This window comes from Odontesthes bonariensis, chromosome 21 (assembly GCF_027942865.1).
Source record: "Odontesthes bonariensis isolate fOdoBon6 chromosome 21, fOdoBon6.hap1, whole genome shotgun sequence".
Classification (NCBI taxonomy): domain Eukaryota; kingdom Metazoa; phylum Chordata; class Actinopteri; order Atheriniformes; family Atherinopsidae; genus Odontesthes; species Odontesthes bonariensis.
In genome coordinates, this window is record NC_134526.1 from 12818022 (window position 1) to 12841308 (window position 23287).

Genomic DNA, 23287 nt, shown 5'->3' on the forward strand with positions numbered 1-23287 from the left:
ATCAAATAGAAAATTAACACAGTCAAATGTGCTGAAAGTAGTCAAAAAGCCAATTTCCCAGTTGAAAATATCTAACATATTGCATCTTTAAATTACAGATGTTCTAAAATTGCAGAATTTTGCTTGACCAATTTGATAGTATTTTATTTAATGTCATGACTATACTCTCAGTCTTCCCCTAGATTTTTTTTTTTTTACCAATTTTGTCTAACATCCCCCATCATCCTCAAAGTCCGACAGAGATCCAGTGATTTGACAGCGATCTTTTACATTTTTTGCAATTTCTTTAAAAAAAACATGATAAACTAATTACCCATCACACTCTGGACAGTTTGTGTTATTTACCCCTTTAAATTTGTTGAATAATATTAAGCCTATATAAGCATGAAATGAAAAATGTGTATAGCTCCATTATTCTCTCCGGTTGCCCATAAACATGCAAAACAGGTGCAAGGATATGCGATTGTCACCTGCAGAGATGGTCTTATTTGCATGCATATGTTGAGGCAAGCTGCAGTATGCACAAAGTGCCTACTATAAGAGAAACAGAGAAAACATTAATATCCCATCTAACCATGTAAAGAAAGTGGGATATTGAAGGCTTGTTGGCATTATATTACTGTTACTAAGAATAGCTTCTTCCCAGTTGTTTTTTAATTCATGATTCCTGTAGTACCAGCAACACTGGAAAACAAATCTCCAGTGCCTCATCACATGAAGCTCAAACTTGCAAGGTCTCCAAACATTCCACTGCAGTAACTTTGTAAGACGATTAGCTTTCAGCTATTTTAATCTACTTATGAAAGAAACAATTATTACTAATCAGTAATCTCCAAGTTCTCAGTTTGACTCTTATAATGTAGTAATATGAGCATGAACACTGAATAATTTTAATACCAAGGAGTTTCGCAAGATTATATATATCAAATATGACCCTGTGACTCAAATGCTCTGCTTTAATTGCGATGAATTTTATTTAAAAATCCTTTTTTTCCTAAAGCATTATCTTCTGATATTGTATTTTCCAAGTAAAAATGTATTTGTGTAACAACTTGACTTGTAGAGAAAGTTCCAGTGATTAGAAGGTACAAGCTCGTCACAACCAATTCTGCAGGAATGTAGTTCACCTACACCAGCAAGATATATATAGTGTGGCAATAGAAGAAAACCCCTCTGAACTCTGACTGTCTGTTCACAAGTGGACCCTCATGTTAGTCACATTTTTATTGCATCACTGCCTACAACTATATAAATGATCAGTGAGCAAAGTAACCTGCAATTCTAACAAAAACAGGAAGTGGGATCTCTACTAAATAATTCTGTCATTTAAATACGACAAATCGATGAAATCTAGTTGTGAATATACAACTGCACCTTGAATCTGGAGTCTTTAGAATCTAGAAGTGACATTTGTATGCAGGTTTTGTAAACGTCTTGGAAACTCAAGACTTTTCAAGCCAAACACCTACTTGTAAGAGTTAAGCCAACAAAGGGAGGCTTGAATGGTCAACTCCACTTTGAAATGAATGCTCCCTGCTGAAGAAAATATGCTCCTCCCCTATGTTTTCTAGGGCAGAGCTTCCTGTCAGAGAGGAATCTTTACATTTCTCAGGGGTCCAAAAGAATTTGTACATATAATTGTTTTACAAAATGTTTTTCCAAAATAAAGTCAAACTACATCATATTTCAGTTACATGTATCGTATCAATACAATAGTATTTCATAAGAGAGAGAGAGAAAAAAAAAAGAAGCTCGATGGCACAAGTATGTGGAGTCCCATACTTGGGAAAGACTGACACCTTGTGGCCAAAATAAGCAGGTATTTGTTTACAGAAGACAAAAATCTATTCTATCAAAATAAGAATACAACCAAATCTTTAGCCAACTTTAAAAAGGCATCTACTGAAAGGTGGCAAGACAAATCTGAAGACCACAATTTGACTTAATTCTGTGTCTTTTCTTTCAATCATCTTTGAGGCCTCCAAAGACAGCTGTTGGGACGCTCTTCTGCTCAAGACGAACCTCTGTGAAGACCAAGAACACAAGCCAATCATTAAGTGCCTGTTTTTGCAAGTAAAACATATCTACACTAATGTTTAAACAAACTACTTGTCCCACTTCAACTGTGTCTACCACTCACCCTCAGGGCCTTGGTCATCATCTTCCTCATCTTCATCAATGTTAATCTCATCAGGATTGGCTTGCTTGGCAAGCTCAGCCAACTCACTGCGAGACGTGTCACTCCTGCATGTGCATAAGACCAATAACACTAGTTTCATACTTCAGTTTTTGGACATGTCGTGATTTTCCACACATATATATTTCCTTGGGCATAATAAAAACACAAATAAAGAAATTAATAAATAAATGAACAAATGAACAACAAACCTGACGAAGAGAATCTTTTCTTTGAGTTTGGGTTTGTCCTGCTCAGCCTCGGCAGCGAGCTGCTGCGCTTTCTGCTCCAACAACTTCATGTCATCGATTCCCATCTGGCCAGGAGCAAGATCTGAAACTGCCACAGGGGAATGGTTAGATAAATGCAGCAACAATTGGTGGAAGACAAAAAGAAAAAAAAAAGATAAATGAAGAAATTCATTAATTAAAATTAGTCCATAGATTCCTCTGCAGTGCTGGCGTTAAATTCTATAGATTTGGGGAAAATGTAGCACTTGTGTAGTTATGTAATTCTGCCCACTTAGTGCATATCTATTAGTAGGCATACAGTAGCTTAAAGTAGAAGTCACTTCAAGAAAAGTCTTAACCCTAAATCAAAATTACAAATATTTTCTCCACTGTCAAGAGAATAAACTTCACAGTTAGCAGTATGCTCACTTCCTTTTCACAATGAAGGTTTTAGTTTAAGTAGACAAAAAGATGGAAGACTTGTCACAACAAGGTTTATGGATCTTGTTGGTTAACCAGTTCACGGTTTCTGGATAGAGACATCGCTATTGAGTTTTTCCAACAACAATATAGTAACCTCGCTGTCTGAGTGCCTTCCAGGTTCACTATATTCAAGCGAAGGGATAGATCTCTGAGGCAGATATCTCTAAAACTCAGCAAGTCAGGGCAAAACAATCTAGATGTCTAGATGGTACTTCAGGCCTGAGGAAAAACATGTATTTTTGATTTGAGAGCAACTTTGAAAGTTAGTGCAAGTTGTCTCACCAGTGCCTGTGGAGCTTGTTGTGGCTTTGAGCATCTGAGAGGACATAAAGTTGACCTGGGTGTTGTAGGTAGCTTGGACACTGCGTTTGATCCTCAGCATCTCTCTAATGGTGTCCTCGTTTCCATGGCGGATCTCAAATTCTTTCCAGGACTGCCAGAAATTAGCTGTCACCTGAAAGACCAAGTTCATAAGTACATTTTTCAAGAAGCAGCATGAAATAAGCCCTCACCTTTCATTGAAATGCGGCATTTTATTCAGGAAGAGAGTCTCTCACCCTTGGATCACAGATCTGGGAGCAGTAGGAGTAGATTGCTCTGGCCCGATCAATCTCACCCAGTTTACTCTCCATGTCAGCAAATCGCACACACATGTCCCTTGAATACTCATCAGGAAGAACCTGGACAAAAATAGACGGTAACCCTAAATTGTTATGCCTTTTAAGATTGAACAGACAAATACAAGTGAGGGAGGAAAAACAAAAAAAGACATCATAAACAGCAATTTTATATTACAAACAGATGTACCACAACTAGCACAGTCACAATTCTGGAGGGGGTCCAAATAATGAACAAATAGTGGGAACTTGTGAGTTTACAATTCATATTTTCCTCCTCAAGTCTTTTATTTTTTGCACAATCAACACTTGTTTAGTAACACACAGTTTTGATTAACAGGTATACAATATTAGCCAAAATATTAATTATTAGCATTTCTGAACCAAGAACAATTCTATCATACCTCAATAGCCTTCTGGTAAATTGCTCTGGTATATGTAACTCCATAAATTTCAGCTGCTCTCTTTATGTAGATATTGAACATGTGATGTCTCTCCACTGTTTCCACTGCCTGCGTTGCTCTTTCATAGACAGCCATGGCATGTCGCGCCAATCCATACTCCTCCTCCAGTTTGGCGTACAACAGATAAATGGCTGACAAGACAAAAACAGACAAAGAGTGCTTTAGTGCATTTTACAGGTAGGGAAAACGGAGAACAAAAACAGAACGAAATATAAAGAAAAGTTGTTGGTAAAATGCTATCCAAGATATTTACTCTTGGCAAACTTGGCAGGACAACCATCCAGGGCTTGTTCAAATAAATCCCTGGCTCTCTCCAGCTTTTTGCCCCCATAACGGTCAATGAACTTGGTGAGGTAAGTGTTCCAGATGTCATAAACATTTGGCCACCTGAAGAGAGCGATGCCTCGCTCATACGCCTGAAAAGGTATAAACGAAGACATTTAAAAATAATAATAATTAAAATTAAAAGCATTAGAAATTGAGCAAGGATATATTGTGTTCTGTGAATAATTAGAGGTTCACTTAAGTTGTATGCCATTACTTTAAAGCTTTCCTCAAAGTAGTTGTGCTCTTCAAGGAACATGGCATAATTGATGATGATCTGTGGAGTGGCGATGCGGAGATCAATAATGCGATCATACACTGCTTTTGTAGACTGAGGAAAAAGAAGAAAGAATTAAACAATTAAATATCTGATTGCAAGGCTAATATCTATGTATTTCTTACATATTGCACATTGTTGGGTGAAAACAAGTGGTTAACATACCTTGAAAGTGCCAAGACTTTCCTCCAAGTCTGCCAACATAGACCAGACCTTCAAGGACTTGTAGACTCTGTTTTGGACTGGCTCAGATGCATCAAAGTACTCTGCTTTCCTAGATGGGATGGCTGTAGCTTTCTATATTAAATCATTAAAACATAAACAAGCTTACAATGGTATATATATCATAGCAGTAACATGACAGAGAAAGATAAAAGCAGTGTCATAGGTCTGAAAAGGTGCAATCAGTCCTAGGCACTTTCGTCAAAATTCATCACACAGACCTCTACAAAGTATGAACTACAGTGTGCACTATGCAGTTGATTTTGCTAAACTCGTCTCAATATTTCATACAAAGAAACAAACATAACATGTCTACATTACACAACATTTTCATGTGTAACTATCTAACTGGTTTGCATCAATTACAATGAATGACAACATGCTTTATATAAACATTTAGACGAGACGTTTGCAAGCGTTGCCGCAGTTACTCAACCTTGCCACTAGATGTTCCCAGACATCAACTGCAAAGGGGTGCTCCCCAAATTCTCTGTTGTCACATTTTCTTTTCTCTCCTCTGACTTTCTGCCCGTGATTCCGAATTAAATCTCAGCTAAACTTATTGAACTTATTGAAGTCATTACCCTAAAATGATCTGTAGAGAAGAGAACCAGAGGGGCTTGTCAAAAAAAAGCTTCCCTTTTAAAGTATTTGATACTTGTGACATACTGGAGCGTGACACATCATGCTATAAATGTAACGCAAATATAAAACTTCTCACAAACACTTAATCTGACAGAGATCATGTCATTTAGCTGTAAGAAAACAAGGGTCAGATGAGGCGCTGCTTCTAAATGTTTACCCTGAAACAAGGGTCTCAGTTTTTTCACGTGCCTGTCGTCTTGACTAATTTTTGCTTGTGTCACTTCCTCACCTACTCCACTTGTCTCGTTGTTGGGAATAGAAAGGAGGCAAAGAACGGTGTCTGGGATGTACAAACTATCAAAGAAAGACAGGGGTACTTAACTGACTGAAGCTAGGATAATGCTGAAATTTTTGATTGTGTTACCCTCAGGATGCGAAGTGCCTGTTCATAGTTCTCGTGGCGAAGCTCCATCTCGCCATATTCACACCAAACCGCAGCAAGGTCATCCACCTGCTTGTAGTTCACCTTGGTAGCTTTCTCAAAGATCGTCCGAGCCTATGGTCAGTAAATACAGGACATATCAAAGAACAGAAAAACAAACCTGTTCTAAAGTTTAAAAGCACTATTTTACTTCCCTTTGGAAAGAAACTTAGTGACTTACATCATCGAGCTGCTCATTTTCCTCATAGAATTTAGCAAAAGACACCCAGAGAGAGTGAGGCTTTCCAGTGGCCTTCATTGGATCCACAGTCTGTACCGCCTCAGTATATGTGTTAATGATCTGTAGAGAATATTTTGTACATGGATTAATTAGTAATGCATTGGATAGGCACTGTTCTTATTTTAACAACTCAAAGGCCCTTAAACTTACCTGCCGTGGATTCCCCTCATACAGATTTACCCGCTTGCGCCACTCATGGACATTGTGGGGGTTCTGTCTCAACAGTACACTGTTCAGTAAAAGGGGCCGTCGGGCTATTAGTTGCTCAAATCGTGCCAGTCTAAGCTCCAAGTCTATGTCATCTATGGGTGGAGAGTGACAAAGACTGAGGAATGAATAACAAGGTGCGTGAAAGCAAGGAATGTGATCAGTGTTAAGGAAACACAAACCTTCGTCATCTTGCCCCATCTCAGAAGTTGTTTCCATCTTGGCAGCAATCATGCTCTCCTCAAACTGTGCGCAACTATCAAACACCTGTGTGAAATCCCTAACCGTGACCACTGTGAGAATGGCCTCCTCATACACATCACGCGCCTGGGGAAACAAAGAGACCCAAAAAAAAAAAAAATCAAGAAAAAGTCAAACCCTCACTATGTGCCTCACTGAGGCAAACAAAATACATTCACATACAGCAAAAAAACGTTTTCGATAAAGATATTGCAATCAGTTAAATAAATCAAGTGATTTATGCAAAAAAAGGAAAAAAGAAAGCTATTTAGAGGAAACACACTTTCTCAAAGTGGCCACTCCTGATGTAATAGTCAGCTAAGGAGCACCAAAGTTTTCCAAGTTGATCTGTGAAGCGAGTGAGGCCTCCTCGTATGATGGCTCCAACATTCAGAGATGTCACTTTATCTGGATTCTGGGAGATCAGGTCGCAGAGCTCATGCCACAGCTAAACAAGAATGAATAGAAAAGCGAGATTAAAGGAAATGTTCACTTTCTGGTGGAAAGACCAGACACATTGAGAGGTAATTAATATGACATCAAAATCTTACTTGATAGTTAGACTTGCCCTCCTTGGACACAAAGCTTTCATCATTGACTATAGCGGCCAGTCGCACAGCTGCTTCATCCAAGCGGCCAACAGACCGTAAATAATCTATGTATTCCTCTGCATTTTCTGGAGAAAGCTACAAGATATAAAGAGAAAGCAGTACATTTTGATGTGCTCTATGTGGAAGGTTCACACGGAAATTTCTAAAGCATAATATTATGCTATACAAAGGACAATGTAGAGACTAAAAGAGCAAATTCAAAAGCCTTTGACTTAGCTTAAAACCTTCAGGCATTTACAGATTATGTTTACAAAACAGTACATTTAGATTTAGCAGATGACAGTGACATCAGTGACATCAATGAAAGCAAAGTCTGTTAAATCCGATTAATCCAAAACATTGAGAATGACAGCTGCTTTATCCCACTGGGTTGTGCACTTATGATCTCACCTTGAGGTACCTGCGATACACCCGAATGGCTGTCTCAGGCAGGGGCAGGTTGCGGACAAAGCGGAGATACAAAGGCCAGATTCGAGGGTGCTGCGTTACGGGAAGGGCTCTGAGTGCACGGTCAAATGTTCGCCGACTTCTTGTGATCTTACACTGAGACACAAGGAACTGGCAGTAGTCTAGCCATATTCTAGGCATCTAGTTTAAGGAAAGAAGTGGTGGTTAGTTTGAAATACAATATCCACAAGCCATAGTATAAGTTATTTCTTTAGTTTTTAGTTACAGTGAATACTGAGTCAAAATTACCTTATGCATGAAGACTAGTGCCCTTTCGTGACAGTTATTGACCTCCTCATAAGTTAGTTCAGTGACACATTTCCCTTTGACTTGTTTTCGCCTCTCTCTCAGGTAGTTGTACCACAACTTATAGCTGTAAACAGAAGGGAATTTAAAGGAAACAAAGTATCACCATCTGGATGCTGTCAACTATATGAAGACCAAAGTAGGTAAACATTTATTTACCCCAACGCACTGCTTGCTACATTTTAACGAGATATGATTTTGATAAACACTCGTACAATAATCCTTGGAGCTGTAGGTATCCACAGCTATCTATGTAGTTCAATGTCTATGCTCTATTTTGACCTTCCAATCTCTCACCTGCCAGGCAGTTCCCTCAGAGCCCGCTCATAAATCATGTTGAGGGTGGTTTTGGGTCCATTCTGTTTGAATTCAATGTACCGCATCCAGCACTTGACCGAGTATGGATTCCTGATAATCTCCTCTTCATAAGGCAAATCATCATCTTCCTAACAGGGCAGATGTGGAGAAATCACCTCAGATACCGCTTCAAGTTAAACTGTTTTATTTAAAAGGGAATTTTGCTAAAGCTAACATTGTAGCGCGACAGTGTAGCATTACTGGAACGGTTTCAATTTGACATTGTTAAGAAAGTAGGTAAAATAACGACACATTTAAGTTCAAACTGTCCATATTTATACAAATATGATGCTTAGGTATATATATTTTATAGCTTTCAAGCTTAGAAACCTTAACTTCAACAGTGTTAAGATTAAACATCTAGTCAGGCTAGCAATACGGGGAAACGTTAACGCTAGCTTCCACCACTTGTCAAAAACATTAATAGATAGCAATATACTTTATGATGTAACTTACAAAGACAACTTCTGATTTTCCATTTAACGAAGGCATTTCTTCCAAGACTTCCAAGATTGATTATTCCAGTTAAAAGTAATGCTAACTTTAGCAAGCTACACTTCTGCTTGCACACTTGCGAGCGTGAGTCCTCCGCGAGACTTCCGGTAACTTCCCCACAATGAACGCAAGCGCAACGAAAAGAACTACAAACGAGATAACGTTTGTAGTTCGTATGAGTAAGTAAGGCCTGGAATATTTTGTTTTTTTCATTTTATTTTAGCGCACAAACTTTAATCAGTTATCTTACTTGTACTTGACATTAAGCAAATTCTGTCTTCTTAAATTTTGTCACCCGAAGCACATTTGACGTCTGAAACATGAAAATATAATAAAGGCTTCGCTGCTTTATATATATTGAGGTACACGTTAAATAGAAAAAAAAACATATGCATGTCATAACACTATATAGTTTCAAATATACACCTCAATGATTGTAGTCTTTACTATGTGAGGAAGAAGTAACCTTTGGAGACAGCTGAGGTGGGCTACAGCCCCCACCCATGACCCTGAATTGGATAAAGCGGGTATAGAAAATGGATGGATGGATGGTAACTTGAGGTGCAAGCCACAGTTGACAGTTTAAATCTCCTACTCTCAACAAGTCCACAGAGCAAAACTAAACAGCAAACATTCTGTACTGAGAGACAATCTTTCTTTTAGTGACCCTCAAACCTCATGAACCTGTCACATGTGGATACAAATATGGCATTGCCTGTTGAAAGGTGCTAATTTTGATCCCTTATTCGAGGAAGCCCTAACAAACCTTCAAAACAGCATCCAAATTGTAATATCTATTGGAGGGCTTATTTGGAAATAAATGTGCATGTAAATTTAATCCTCGTGTTTTAGGCTGTGATGTTATAGGATCATGGGCATACATTTCTTGTCATTTTATTACTCAAGTTGTACTCCGTGAAAGTGGGCTGCAGCAAACCCTGACATGACTTATGGCTTTAAGGCACAGATTTGAGGAAAATGAATAAAGATAAATATTATTTTCTATAATTTCTAATAATGTAATAATAATACTTTCCAATAATATTATATTATTATTATTTTCTTTCTTATGTATTTTCTTTCTTGTGTATTTGTCTGCCTAGGGACTACGGATGAAAACTAGCTTTGTAGCTATAATCCGGCATATTTACATTTGTTTTTATACTGATGTTCATTAATGTGCATTGTCCCTATTCAAATAAATAAAAATAGAAATTATCCTCCAGAAAGTATCTAAAAACACAAGATGGCTGTTGCAACATTATACTCTACTCAACTTTATGTAAAGTTATAGAATGTTTCAAATTGTTATCCAAGGTTAAAAAATATAGACAGAAAAGTTCAATTGAAGTCATGGTGGAGTTTAAAGGTTGAATACAGTAGTTTCACAGCTTTAGGAAAGAGATTACCCAGAATATAAATCACAAATTCACTGTCCGAATCATTGTTAATCCTACTGAAAGGCATTTAGGCAGGAATTAGACATATATCCATGGGTAAGTATATTATTTTGTTTTGGAGCTGTGCCAGCAATGTATCAAAACTATAGTTGGATAGTTTTTCAAGGACACTAAGTTTCCATTGCAGCATCAACATCATCAGCAGGAGGATAAAGACCTGTGATATCTGAGTGGGACTTATTATAGGTCTTATCTCAGCGTGGTTGGCAAATTGTCTCTTGTCCTAATAAGGCAGGGTGTGACAGCACTTGAACTTTATGGAAAGGGCCTTACATTCAGTTTTATTACAGGAACACGAGATGTGCCAGTGCTCTGCAACCATATACCAGCGACACTTGGAGGCTTCTTCAAAACAAATTTCCATTCTTGGCTATGACCATGTTTGATTGCACTTTTAAGAAATACATTTGTAAGAAGAGACAACTTCTCATTAGAAAATGAAAAATACATAAAAAATCTCTCACATGTAAGTAAGAATTTACATTTGTTTGTGTGAATCATTTATTGTCGCAAATGAAAAAATTTGGAGTCTCCGATGCTTTGCATAGCATCTATTTTTGGACATACTTTGAACATTACCATCACACTTGTGTTTTATGAGCAAGTGCGATACTTGCATGAGATTACTGATACAAAATTGCATACTCTTCAAATGAATGCATGTTTTGTGGCCTTTTTAGTTACATTATTAAGTTGTCAAGACACATTTGTGGTATTTTGAAAAAGAAAGGGCCTTCAAGCAAAGTTTTACTGCAAATGTTGAAATGTGGACAAGTCAAAGTCAAGTCAAATTTATTTGTATAGCATATTTCATGAACAAAACAATTCCAAGTGCTTTACATAAAATAAGAGCATTGCAGCGGGGAGTGGAAGAAGCATTGAAAATACATAAAAGAACATAAAGAGAAACAAATAAGATAATCAAAATGAATTGAAATGATTGAAAACAAGCAACAGTCTAGATAAGTTTATTATCATAGGATAAATCTTTTATTAAATATTAGAATTTTTCATATAATTCATGATTTGATCATATCACAAGGTCCCATGCTATAATGCAGTTTGAATATGTTTAATCTAAACATAAATCTTCATATATTCATCAGTTATACTAAAATTTTGGTTCCAGTTTGCTTTATTCAAGAGGCATGTTTCATCTTCCTTGTTTTATTACTTTTTTTGAACAGATGATAGATGTTATATAAAAAAACATAGCTGACAAAACTTGCAATGTCACACGATGGGTCTTACGAAGACAGGGATGCGTGACTAAATTGAGTGGCACATTGCTGCTGACCAGGCAGTCACTGCCTCTATAAAAGCAGCAGCCTCCAACTCCTCTGAGAACTGACAGGCATCCCACACAGGTTAGTGCTTTGCGTGTTGATGTGAAATCAGTTAGCTTTATTTGAAATGATTAGTTTTATTTGTATTCTTATGGTAATGGATATATATCGATACTTTAGAAATAGTTAACACTGAATCTATAACTGATATATTTTTTAAAGATTGAAAAGTTTTAGATTTACTTGAGAGGCTTTGAAAACAGTCTTTATTGTTGTATTTGTAAATAAATTATTGAGACTATAAAGAATTACATGACCATGGAAGTTAGCTAAAATAGGCAAAATGTTTACTGCTGTTTCTGCTTTAGTTGCAGTAGATTTTTAATGATTATGTACATTTTTCTTTAACAGCATCTTTAGACATCAACAGATCTGGGCCATTTTCTTGGGGTAAACTGAGGTAGGATGTGCCTACAATAACTTCATAATTTCATAATGATTAGAAGTATTTTCAAAGTTTCTTTAAACTATATTTCAATGAAACATGCTAACAGTAATTCAAACTTCTTTTGTCAGCCTGACTAAAGTGCCAAAATGAGCACAGACGCAGAGATGGCGCAGTATGGCCCTTCGGCTATATACCTCCGCAAGCCAGAAAGAGAGAGGCTTGAGGCTCAAAACACTCCATTTGATGCTAAAACAGCAGTATTTGTGACAATTCCTGATGAAATGTACGCCAAGGGAAAACTCGTCAAGAAAGAGGGTGGTAAAGCCACAGTTGAGACGGATGACGGGAAGGTGGGTACAATTTGCTGTTTTGATTTTACTGTATCTAGCTTTTGTTATCCTGTTCTTATTAAGCTGCATACACATATTATATATAAATAATTCATTTATTAGTTTTAAAAACACAATTTTTGTGCAGAGTGTTACTGTGAAAGAGGATGACGTCCTTCCCAGGAACCCTCCAAAGTATGATAAAATTGAGGACATGGCCATGATGACCCACCTCAACGAGCCTTGCGTGTTGTTTAACCTCAAAGAGCGTTTTGCATCATGGATGATCTACGTAAGTTTTCAACTTAACATTCAGATAGGAATGAAAACACTAACAACAAATGAACGCAGTGCGGTCTTTTCTCAACAGACTGAAGCACAAATAGAAATGATATATGTCAAATGTAGACAGTCATCTTTGGTGTGGTCTTCCCTCTCTTTACAGACCTACTCTGGCCTGTTCTGTGTCGTTGTGAACCCCTACAAGTGGCTTCCAGTGTATGATGCTGTGGTTGTTGTGGCATACAGAGGGAAGAAGAGGGTTGAAGCTCCACCCCACATCTTCTCTATCTCTGACAATGCCTATCAGTTCATGCTCACTGGTAAGATTACATTGAGAGGAGAGCATGTACATTTATACAATATGATATTGATTTTCATGTATTTTGACCAAATGTTGCATCAAATGAAACAAACTATTTGTTTATTTCAGATCGTGAGAACCAGTCTATCCTTATCACGTAAGTAATGGAATGAGTATGCTTTTAGTACATTTGTAGACATATAAAAGAAACCTCAAGATATATCTCTCTATCTCCGCCCCTTAGTGGAGAATCCGGTGCAGGAAAGACTGTCAACACCAAGCGTGTCATCCAGTACTTTGCAATAGTTGCAGTGGCTGGATCAAAGAAAGCAGAGCCAACAGCCGGCAAGATGCAGGTGTGCTTGACTGATATGAGAAAAATGATAACTGTCTGTTTAAAAAAATATGCAAAATATAAGTAAATGTCACTGTATTTTTTAGGGTTCACTGGAGGATCAAATCATTGCAGCCAACCCTCTGCTGGAGGCCTATGGTAATGCCAAGACTGTGAGGAATGACAACTCCTCTCGTTTTGTAAGTGTTGAAGGGACTGAAACTAACAGAAGCTCTTTAAGCTGTATTTCAAGAATCTCATTGACTTAAATGTGATATGTTTAGGGTAAATTCATCAGAATTCATTTTGCAACCAGTGGAAAACTGGCCTCAGCAGATATTGAAACATGTAAGTCACGCATGTTATTCAGTCACTTGTATTTGAATTTACGCTTGAATTGAATACGAGAGACTGGAAAACTTCAAGAAACATTTGATTCCACTGTGTGATGACATGCAGGCAACGTACACATTTCTGACACTGATTTGCTGAATTTAGATCTGCTGGAGAAGTCCCGTGTCACCTTCCAGTTGTCTGCTGAGAGGAGCTACCATATCTTTTATCAGTTGATGACAGGCCACAAGCCTGAGCTCCTGGGTATGTGGCTAGACAATCTGAACATGGAACTTTATTAAAATGAAAATGACCATGTATGTTACAGCTATTTCTTCTAATCATTTCCAGAGGCTCTTCTGATCACCACCAACCCCTATGATTATCATATGATCAGTCAGGGTGAAATCACTGTCAAGAGCATCGATGATGTGGAGGAGTTCATTGCAACAGACGTAAGACAACATTATGTTCATTTGGGTGTTGTTTAAACGTGATACCAGAAAGATATGTGACGAAAGCTTCATCACTTGTGCAGACTGCTATTGACATCTTGGGCTTCACTGCTGAGGAGAAAATGGGAATCTTCAAACTAACTGGTGCTGTGATGCATCATGGTAACATGAAATTCAAGCAGAAGCAGCGTGAGGAGCAGGCTGAACCTGATGGCAATGAAGGTAAACTTTTAAAATTTAATTCACATTTATATAAAAATAATCTATAGTTCCTCAAGGGTTAAAGTGTACCTGTTTGTCTGCAGTTTAACTAAACACATCCCTGTGCCTGTGGCAGCTAAAGATCTCTTTCTTTTAATCAGTGGCAGATAAAATCGCCTACCTCTTGGGCCTGAACTCGGCTGATATGCTGAAAGCTCTGTGCTATCCAAGAGTCAAGGTCGGAAATGAGATGGTCACCAAAGGTCAGACCGTCCCACAGGTAACTGAGATTTTACTGGAATTTCTTTTACTACCTATTTGTGTTTTGAAAGCGAACATATTTTGAAAAATGTAAATGCTCAAATCTTTTCTTCAAGGTCAGCAATTCTGTCAGTGCTCTGTGCAAGTCTATATATGAGAAAATGTTCTTGTGGATGGTCATCCGTATCAATGAGATGCTGGACACAAAGAAGGCAAGACAGTTCTTTATTGGAGTGTTGGATATTGCTGGATTTGAGATCTTTGACGTGAGTTGGAACAACATCTTAAATCGTAATGAAGATCAACACAATTTGTCCAGGAAATTAAATCCCTTTGTGTGATCACAGTACAACAGCTTGGAGCAGCTCTGCATCAACTTCACCAATGAGAAACTGCAACAGTTCTTTAACCACCACATGTTCGTCCTGGAGCAAGAGGAGTACAAGAAGGAAGGCATTGATTGGGAGTTCATTGACTTCGGTATGGACTTGGCTGCCTGCATTGAGCTAATTGAGAAGGTGAGTCACTGTTAATGTGGAAAAGAAATCAGGACTTTTAAGCAGATGTTGATGTAAATATGTATCAATAAACTGTTACATTTGACTTCTAATTTGAAATATCAATTCTTCTCAGCCAATGGGAATCTTCTCCATCCTTGAAGAGGAGTGCATGTTCCCCAAGGCCTCTGACACAACTTTCAAGAATAAGCTACACGATCAGCATCTTGGCAAGACCAAGGCCTTTGAGAAGCCAAAACCTGCAAAGGGCAAGGCTGAGGCTCACTTCTCCCTGGTTCACTATGCTGGTACTGTGGACTACAATATCACTGGCTGGCTGGACAAGAACAAGGACCCGCTGAACGACTCAGTCGTCCAGCTCTACCAGAAGTCTTCCAACAAACTGCTGTGCCTCCTGTATGCAGCCCATGCTGGAACAGATGGTAAATATAAGGGAACAGATTAATGAGAAACTACAATGTCCGGCATATGGTATATATAATTATAGTCAAACTACTGTTGTGATATTGTAGACACATATCCAAAATGTGTTAAATAGCTATCTCTTGACTGGAACTTTTATTTTAAGGTGCTAGATAGAGAGCAACATGGTTAAATATTTCTACTTCATAACTTGTGAAACACGAAGTCATAGTAAAAAGCTTACTATGACTTAAAATTCCAGCTGACTAATAGAATTAAATTCCATTTTTCATAATAAAGATAGTTAAACATATTTGTCTTTTTTCAGTCACATAAATTAAATTAAGTAATTTTTTTAAACAGAGGCTGCTGGTGGTGCCAAGAAGGGCGGTAAGAAGAAGGGTGGTTCCTTCCAGACTGTGTCCGCTCTTTTCAGGGTAAGTGTAGTTAGATCTTCTTGAGGGTAAAATCATAGATAAGTGCCTCATTATAAACACCACTGACCTATTATCTTGCTGATCTACAGGAGAACTTGGGCAAGCTGATGACCAACTTGAGGAGTACTCACCCTCACTTTGTGCGTTGCCTGATTCCCAATGAAACAAAGACTCAAGGTAAGAAGCCTCCAGTTGTAAATTTCGAACTTAACATTTCAGATTTATAAAACAAAATATTCACAACAGTTGTTTCTAATACCCAGGTCTTATGGAGAATTTCTTAGTGATCCATCAGCTGAGGTGTAATGGCGTGCTGGAAGGGATCAGAATCTGCAGAAAGGGCTTCCCCAGCAGGATCCTCTACGGTGACTTCAAGCAGAGGTGACAGCAGTTGACACCTAAAACAAGTAAAATTGATTTTTTTTTTCAGGTCAAAATTGGAATAAACACGAACATCATTACTTTTTATTTCAGATACAAAGTGTTAAATGCCAGCGTCATCCCTGAGGGACAGTTTATTGACAACAAGAAAGCTTCTGAGAAGCTTCTGGGCTCCATTGATGTGGACCATACTCAGTACAAGTTTGGACACACAAAGGTACGATTCAGTAGGATAATATGAAACTCTGGGCACAAGTACATTGTGCAGTCATCTTTATTGATGGGTGCTTGTTTTTACTTGACAAAATAGGTGTTCTTCAAAGCTGGTCTGCTGGGTACCCTTGAGGAGATGAGAGATGAGAAACTGGCTGAGCTGGTGACAATGACTCAGGCTCTCGCCAGAGGATATGTCATGAGGAAGGAGTTTGTCAAGATGATGGAGAGGAGGTGGTAAAATTATGACAAACAACAAATGGTGTTTTATTGCCCTCTTATTACAAGCAGTAAGTGCAGAAAAAGTAACATCTTGTTTTAATTTCTTTTGTTTGTTTGTTTTTTTTAGAGACGCTATCTTCACCATCCAGTACAACATTCGTTCATTTATGAATGTGAAGAACTGGCCATGGATGAACCTGTACTTCAAGATCAAGCCTCTACTGAAGAGTGCTGAGACTGAGAAGGAGCTGAGCCAGATGAAGGAAAACTATGACAAGATGAAAACAGATCTGGCAACTGCTCTGGCCAAGAAGAAGGAGCTGGAGGAAAAGATGGTTTCCCTGCTGCAGGAGAAGAATGACCTGCAACTCCAAGTTGCTGGAGTAAGTAGGAAGCACCAGCAAGTGTGACCACTTAACATCTATAATTCAATAACTAAGACAGCTAGCTAAGATGCCTGTCTTAGTTAGTGAAGTGATACTTCCACAGTGAAGTGTTACTTCTGCATAAATGTTTTAGACATAAATAAGATATATTGTTTATATATATATATATATATATATATCTTTTAATATATTCTTTATTATTAGTCAGAACTTGTAAAATACCTGTATACTGCAAAGATATATAATACCAAAGATATAAAAAGGCCTTAGGAAAACAATGATCCCAAATTCTTGTCTATTCACCACAATCCATAGGAAGTTGAGAATCTCTCAGATGCTGAGGAAAGGTGTGAGGGGCTCATTAAGAGTAAAATCCAGCTCGAGGCCAAACTCAAAGAGACAACTGAGAGACTGGAGGATGAAGAGGAAATCAATGCTGAGCTGACTGCCAAGAAGAGGAAGCTGGAGGATGAATGCTCTGAGCTGAAGAAAGACATTGATGACTTGGAGCTCACCTTGGCTAAAGTGGAGAAGGAGAAACATGCCACAGAAAACAAGGTTATTATCACTTAGACATATCAACAGGAATCTGATTAAAATGTGCCCATTTATTTTGCAGATATGCAGCTGTTATGGTGACATTTAAATGTGTTTCATGCAACTCATAGGTGAAAAACCTGACAGAGGAGATGGCATCTCAAGATGAGTCCATTGCCAAGTTAACCAAGGAGAAGAAAGCCCTCCAAGAGGCCCATCAACAAACACTGGATGATCTCCAGGCAGAGGAAGACAAAGTCAACACTCTGACCAAGGCCAAGACAAAGCTGGAACAGCAAGTTGATGATGTAAGAAAAGAATTGTTTTGACTTTGATTTAACAATCTTGGAACTGAAGCATACAATCAAGAATTACTTGTCATTTTATAGCTTGAGGGCTCATTGGAGCAAGAGAAGAAGCTCCGTATGGACCTTGAGAGATCCAAGAGAAAGCTTGAGGGAGATCTGAAACTGGCCCAGGAATCTATAATGGATCTGGAGAATGACAAGCAGCAATCTGACGAGAAAATCAAGAAGTAAGTGGTACAATTTAGTCAGGGAATATGTTGCTGAGTTCACAGTAATGAACTAACATTTATTTATGCTTTTTACAATAAGGAAGGAGTTTGAAATCAGCCAACTTCTCAGCAAGGTTGAGGATGAACAGTCTCTTAGTGCTCAGCTTCAGAAGAAGATCAAGGAACTTCAGGTAAGCATTGCATCAAATTAATTCCAGTTTATTACTATTTATCATTTTAAAATATCGTCAGCCTAATAGCATAATTGCCTACGTCATATTTGAATGTTTTTGGAAAATAAGAAAAAACACGATTTTTAGCAAGCACATTGGTATTTTTTATTCATTTTGTAACAGTCAGTTCAACCAGATGTGTGAAAAAGTTTGCAAACAAAAAAGGGAGGGGATGCAGCAGTGGAGAGTACAGTTAGGCAGATAGCATAATTTGGCCAAAAAATGACTAAGGCAATTATGCTATTAGGCTAACGATATATGTTTCAATGTTGAATCCAGTTACTGAACCGACTTGTTTCTACTTTCGTAAACTCAAATCCAGGCTCGTATTGAGGAGCTGGAAGAGGAGATTGAGGCAGAGAGGGCTGCTCGGGCTAAAGTAGAGAAGCAGAGAGCTGACCTCTCCAGGGAGCTTGAGGAGATCAGTGAGAGGCTTGAGGAAGCTGGTGGAGCAACAGCTGCTCAGATTGAGATGAACAAGAAGCGTGAGGCTGAGTTCCAGAAGCTGCGTCGGGACCTTGAAGAAACTACTCTGCAGCATGAAGCTACTTCAGCAGCTCTACGCAAGAAGCAGGCTGACACTGTTGCAGAGCTGGGAGAGCAGATCGACAACCTCCAGCGAGTCAAACAGAAGCTGGAGAAGGAAAAGAGCGAGTACAAGATGGAGATTGATGACCTCTCCAGCAATATGGAGTCTGTTGCCAAAGCAAAGGTCAGTACGTGGTTTGCTCATCATTTTGAATGTAACTAATGAATAATCAACTTGTTTTAAACATGTAGAAAGTAATAATATGCTTTATGTATTGTGATTTCAGGGCAACTTGGAGAAAATGTGCAGAACTTTGGAGGACCAGCTGAGTGAGCTCAAAACTAAAAATGATGAGAACGTTCGCCAGTTAAATGACATTAATGGACAGAGGGCAAGACTTCAGACAGAGAATGGTGAGTCACTTGTGATAAGAAACTGGCCCATTTATGGTTTATCATTTTCTTACACTTATTTATCATCCTGCAGGTGAGTTTTCCCGCCAGCTTGAGGAGAAAGAAGCTCTCGTTTCTCAGCTGACGAGAGGAAAACAAGCTTTTACTCAGCAAATTGAGGAGCTCAAGAGACACGTTGAGGAGGAAGTGAAGGCATGAAAAGTTTATATCACTTCACATCATTAGTTAAAGATTAAATCTTAAGGAGTAAAAAAACAACTTTATATACTATCCACCCAGCATTTGCATGTAACATTAGTTCAATGAAAATATGTCTGACACTGACTGTGTGTTTGACAGGCCAAGAACGCTCTTGCCCATGGTGTTCAGTCAGCCCGCCATGACTGTGATCTGCTCAGAGAGCAGTTTGAGGAGGAGCAGGAGGCAAAGGCTGAGCTGCAGAGAGGAATGTCCAAGGCCAACAGTGAGGTTGCTCAGTGGAGAAGCAAATATGAGACGGATGCTATCCAGCGCACTGAGGAGCTGGAGGAGGCAAAGTAAGTCACTGCAGTTTGATAATTAGAAATGTTTTTAATTTCGACTGTGCACTTTTAAACATTGAAATTTGGGTTCAATGCAGGAAGAAGCTTGCCCAGCGCCTACAGGATGCTGAGGAATCTATTGAGGCTGTAAACTCCAAATGTGCTTCTTTGGAGAAGACCAAGCAGAGGCTGCAGGGTGAGGTGGAGGACCTCATGATTGATGTGGAGAGAGCTAATTCTCTGGCCGCCAACCTTGACAAGAAACAGAGGAACTTTGACAAGGTAAAGAAAAATTCACAAACAAAATTATAATTGTTCAAATGCAATTAATAATTTTTACGAATTCAAAAAATAGGTCCTGGCAGAGTGGAAACAGAAGTATGAGGAGGGCCAGGCAGAGCTGGAAGGAACCCAAAAGGAGGCTCGCTCTCTCAGCACTGAGCTGTTCAAGATGAAGAACTCCTATGAGGAGTCTCTGGATCAGCTGGAGACCATGAAGAGAGAGAACAAGAACCTGCAGCGTATGTTAACTTTTAAACTATATCTAGATATGAACAACATACCAGACCTTATAAGCTTCTAGTTTTATACCATTTTCCAAAAGCTTAATTTTTTTTTTTTTGTAATTTTACTTGAAGAGGAGATCTCAGATCTGACTGAACAGATTGGTGAGACTGGAAAGACCATTCATGAGCTGGAAAAAGCCAAGAAGACTATAGAGACCGAGAAGTCTGAAATTCAGACAGCATTGGAGGAAGCTGAGGTACAAAAACATTGGGTTGATAGAGAGTCATTTACACCATCCAGAAGAAAGCAAGTCCTTGATTTCGGCTAATCAAATTTATATTTAGAGGCACTGCAATTTGAGTTTTTAACTTGTAATTTTCTATTAAAATTAAACCAAGGGCACTCTGGAGCATGAGGAGGCCAAGATTCTCCGTGTTCAGTTGGAGCTCAACCAGGTCAAAGGTGAGGTTGACAGGAAGCTGGCAGAGAAGGATGAAGAAATGGAGCAGATCAAGAGAAACAGCCAGAGGGTGATGGACTCCATGCAAAGTGCTCTTGATTCCGAGGTCAGGAGCAGGAATGATGCCCTGAGAATCAAGAAGAAGATGGAGGGAGATCTGAATGAGATGGAAATTCAGCTGAGCCATGCCAACAGGCAGGCTGCTGAGGCCCAAAAACAACTGAGGAATGTCCAGGGACAGCTCAAGGTAAGTTTGGTATCAGTGCAGAAATCAATCAAAACAATTTGGGAGAAAGGATAGTAAAGACTAACTCATATTTCATTCTTAGGATGCCCAACTGCACCTTGATGATGCTCTCAGAGGACAGGAAGACATGAAGGAGCAGGTTGCTATGGTGGAGCGCAGAAATGGTCTGATGATGGCTGAGATTGAGGAGCTGAGAGCTGCTCTGGAACAGACAGACAGAGCACGCAAAGTGGCTGAACAGGAGTTGGTTGATGCTAGTGAGCGTGTTGGACTGCTTCACTCTCAGGTTGGATTGTAATAAGTAACTTATTGCAATCAAAGATGTAAGACACGTACAATTAAAACGTCTTATATTGATAAATTTTCAGAACACCAGCCTTCTGAACACCAAGAAGAAGCTGGAGACTGACTTCGTCCAGGTTCAGGGTGAGGTGGATGATGCTGTTCAAGAAGCAAGAAATGCAGAGGAGAAAGCCAAAAAGGCTATCACTGATGTGAGCCTGCTGTTCCATTTAAACTGTTGTTTCACAAAATACTTATTTATGTTTGACAAGACAAAAAATAATATCGTGGAACTACCCATCATTTTAGGCCGCCATGATGGCCGAGGAGCTGAAGAAGGAGCAGGACACCAGCGCTCACCTTGAGAGGATGAAGAAGAACCTGGAGGTCACAGTCAAGGACCTGCAGCATCGTCTGGATGAGGCTGAGAACCTCGCCATGAAGGGTGGCAAGAAGCAGCTCCAGAAACTGGAGTCCAGGGTATGAACTGTGAGAAAAACTCACAATTTTTAATTTTCATGCTAGTAAAAAATTTACTTTTGCAAAAATGTTCGTAAGCAACACTAATATACGGTTTATAATTGAAAATCTTTGAAGGTGCGTGAGCTGGAGGCTGAAGTTGAGGCTGAACAGAGACGTGGAGCTGATGCTGTTAAAGGAGTCCGCAAATATGAGAGGAGAGTGAAGGAGTTGACCTACCAGGTAATATCTGGGGGGAAAAAAGCCAATGACATTATCTTAATTCTCTAATAACCTCTCAAAATGGAACACTTTACGTTTGTAGACTGAGGAAGACAAGAAGAATGTGACCAGACTTCAGGATCTGGTGGACAAACTGCAGCTCAAAGTCAAGTCTTACAAGAGACAGGCTGAGGAGGCTGTAAGTGAAAGACTTAAGACTTAACGTTGCATGTTTTCCAATTCAGTAATAATTGTTATCTGTCTTATAACTATTTCTATACAACCCCAAATCATTCCCAGGAGGAGCAGGCCAACACTCACATGTCCAGGCTCAGAAAAGTTCAGCATGAGATGGAGGAATCTCAGGAGCGCGCTGACATTGCTGAGTCTCAGGTCAACAAGCTCAGAGCCAAGAGCCGTGAGGCTGGAAAGGTAACAGTGTTTAATGTATTTAAAAGTGTTTTGCATGATCAGCTGTGATAACATTGAAATTCAGTAAATGTTTATGATTCCCTACTTATTTCCGCTTCTTGTTTTTTAGTCGGACTCTGCAGAGTGACAGTCGTCATTCATTTGATGCGTCTCAACATAGTTCATAAAATATGAACTAGTAGCTCGGGGCTCATTGATGCAACAATAAAGATAATTAATATCATGATTGTTCTGAATCAATTTTTTTTGTTTTCTTGTGACTATCCTATTTAACTGCACAAAGTAACAGGAGTTCTAGTCCTGTTCGAATAAGTCTAGCCCATGTACCAAACCAAAGTAGAGCACATTAATATGCTGAAACCCACTGCTTGAAACCCACAAGAGTCATCTTTTATGTGTGTTCTACGTTTTCCGTTTACACTCATGAATAAGTTCACAGTTTTAACACTCACATCGTCCAATAATGGCTTACATGACATGGATATATCTGTAAAAACTCATACAGGTCAGACACAAAGATTATTTTGCAAACATTTGTCTTCACCTTTTCGCATATTGTTGTTTTATTTTGTTCCGTTACATCTGAATTGAATAACAAATCCCTCATAAAGATTGATTAAAACGATTATTGAAGATTTTGGAAAGTATATATTGCCAAATTAAGAAGAACAAAAAAAAAGTTTTTTCTCTTATGAATATGAATCAAATTCTGCTCTTACACAAGAAATGGCTCAAGCCTCCCCTGCATTCATGCAGTGTTCTATTTGGGATGTCACAAGCAACAAAGTGTGTTGCCAAGTAATGTTAGTCAGTGTCTCCTGGAAGAAACTAAAGCTTTACTTGGAATCTTGGAGCATATCAAGGACTCCACTCAATATATGGTGACATGAAAATATGTCCATGTAAAACAGGCAGC

The 23287-nt window shown here is 38.8% G+C and overlaps 2 protein-coding genes across 3 annotated transcripts; one reads left to right on the forward strand and one right to left on the reverse strand.

The window, feature by feature from the left end:
* Positions 1 to 950: 950 nt before the first annotated feature.
* On the reverse strand, positions 951 to 8874 carry xab2 (XPA binding protein 2). 2 transcript variants are annotated; one of them, XM_075454010.1, is made up of 19 exons: positions 8725 to 8874; positions 8209 to 8357; positions 7855 to 7978; positions 7549 to 7746; positions 7099 to 7233; positions 6831 to 6995; positions 6490 to 6634; positions 6251 to 6402; positions 6041 to 6160; positions 5803 to 5934; positions 4737 to 4868; positions 4512 to 4625; positions 4224 to 4386; positions 3911 to 4101; positions 3447 to 3569; positions 3172 to 3343; positions 2389 to 2509; positions 2141 to 2244; positions 951 to 2024 (listed from the first exon to the last, which is right to left on the reverse strand). In XM_075454010.1, exons 1-19 carry the CDS (start codon positions 8758 to 8760, stop codon positions 1963 to 1965), a joined length of 2538 nt encoding a protein of 845 aa, XP_075310125.1. In that variant the 5' UTR covers positions 8761 to 8874; the 3' UTR covers positions 951 to 1962. The 2 variants fall into 2 exon arrangements, with proteins under 2 accessions (XP_075310125.1, XP_075310124.1); XM_075454009.1 differs by having other exon boundaries at positions 2389 to 2515.
* Positions 8875 to 11553: 2679 nt separating this feature from the next.
* Positions 11554 to 22594, forward strand: LOC142371607 (myosin heavy chain, fast skeletal muscle). Its single transcript, XM_075454309.1, has 41 exons — positions 11554 to 11590; positions 11921 to 11969; positions 12086 to 12307; positions 12435 to 12578; positions 12732 to 12888; positions 12999 to 13026; positions 13114 to 13225; positions 13311 to 13403; positions 13488 to 13551; positions 13702 to 13800; positions 13888 to 13991; positions 14075 to 14213; positions 14354 to 14472; positions 14570 to 14719; positions 14801 to 14971; positions 15087 to 15393; positions 15737 to 15810; positions 15900 to 15987; positions 16074 to 16191; positions 16285 to 16408; positions 16502 to 16638; positions 16754 to 17009; positions 17328 to 17570; positions 17681 to 17857; positions 17939 to 18084; positions 18167 to 18257; positions 18622 to 19011; positions 19115 to 19241; positions 19315 to 19433; positions 19581 to 19777; positions 19861 to 20044; positions 20118 to 20283; positions 20401 to 20525; positions 20668 to 20976; positions 21059 to 21262; positions 21345 to 21470; positions 21568 to 21738; positions 21856 to 21960; positions 22043 to 22138; positions 22240 to 22371; positions 22481 to 22594. The coding sequence occupies exons 3-41, from the start codon at positions 12104 to 12106 to the stop codon at positions 22496 to 22498; spliced, it is 5814 nt and encodes a 1937-aa protein (XP_075310424.1). The 5' UTR covers positions 11554 to 11590; positions 11921 to 11969; positions 12086 to 12103; the 3' UTR covers positions 22499 to 22594.
* Positions 22595 to 23287: the final 693 nt, after the last annotated feature.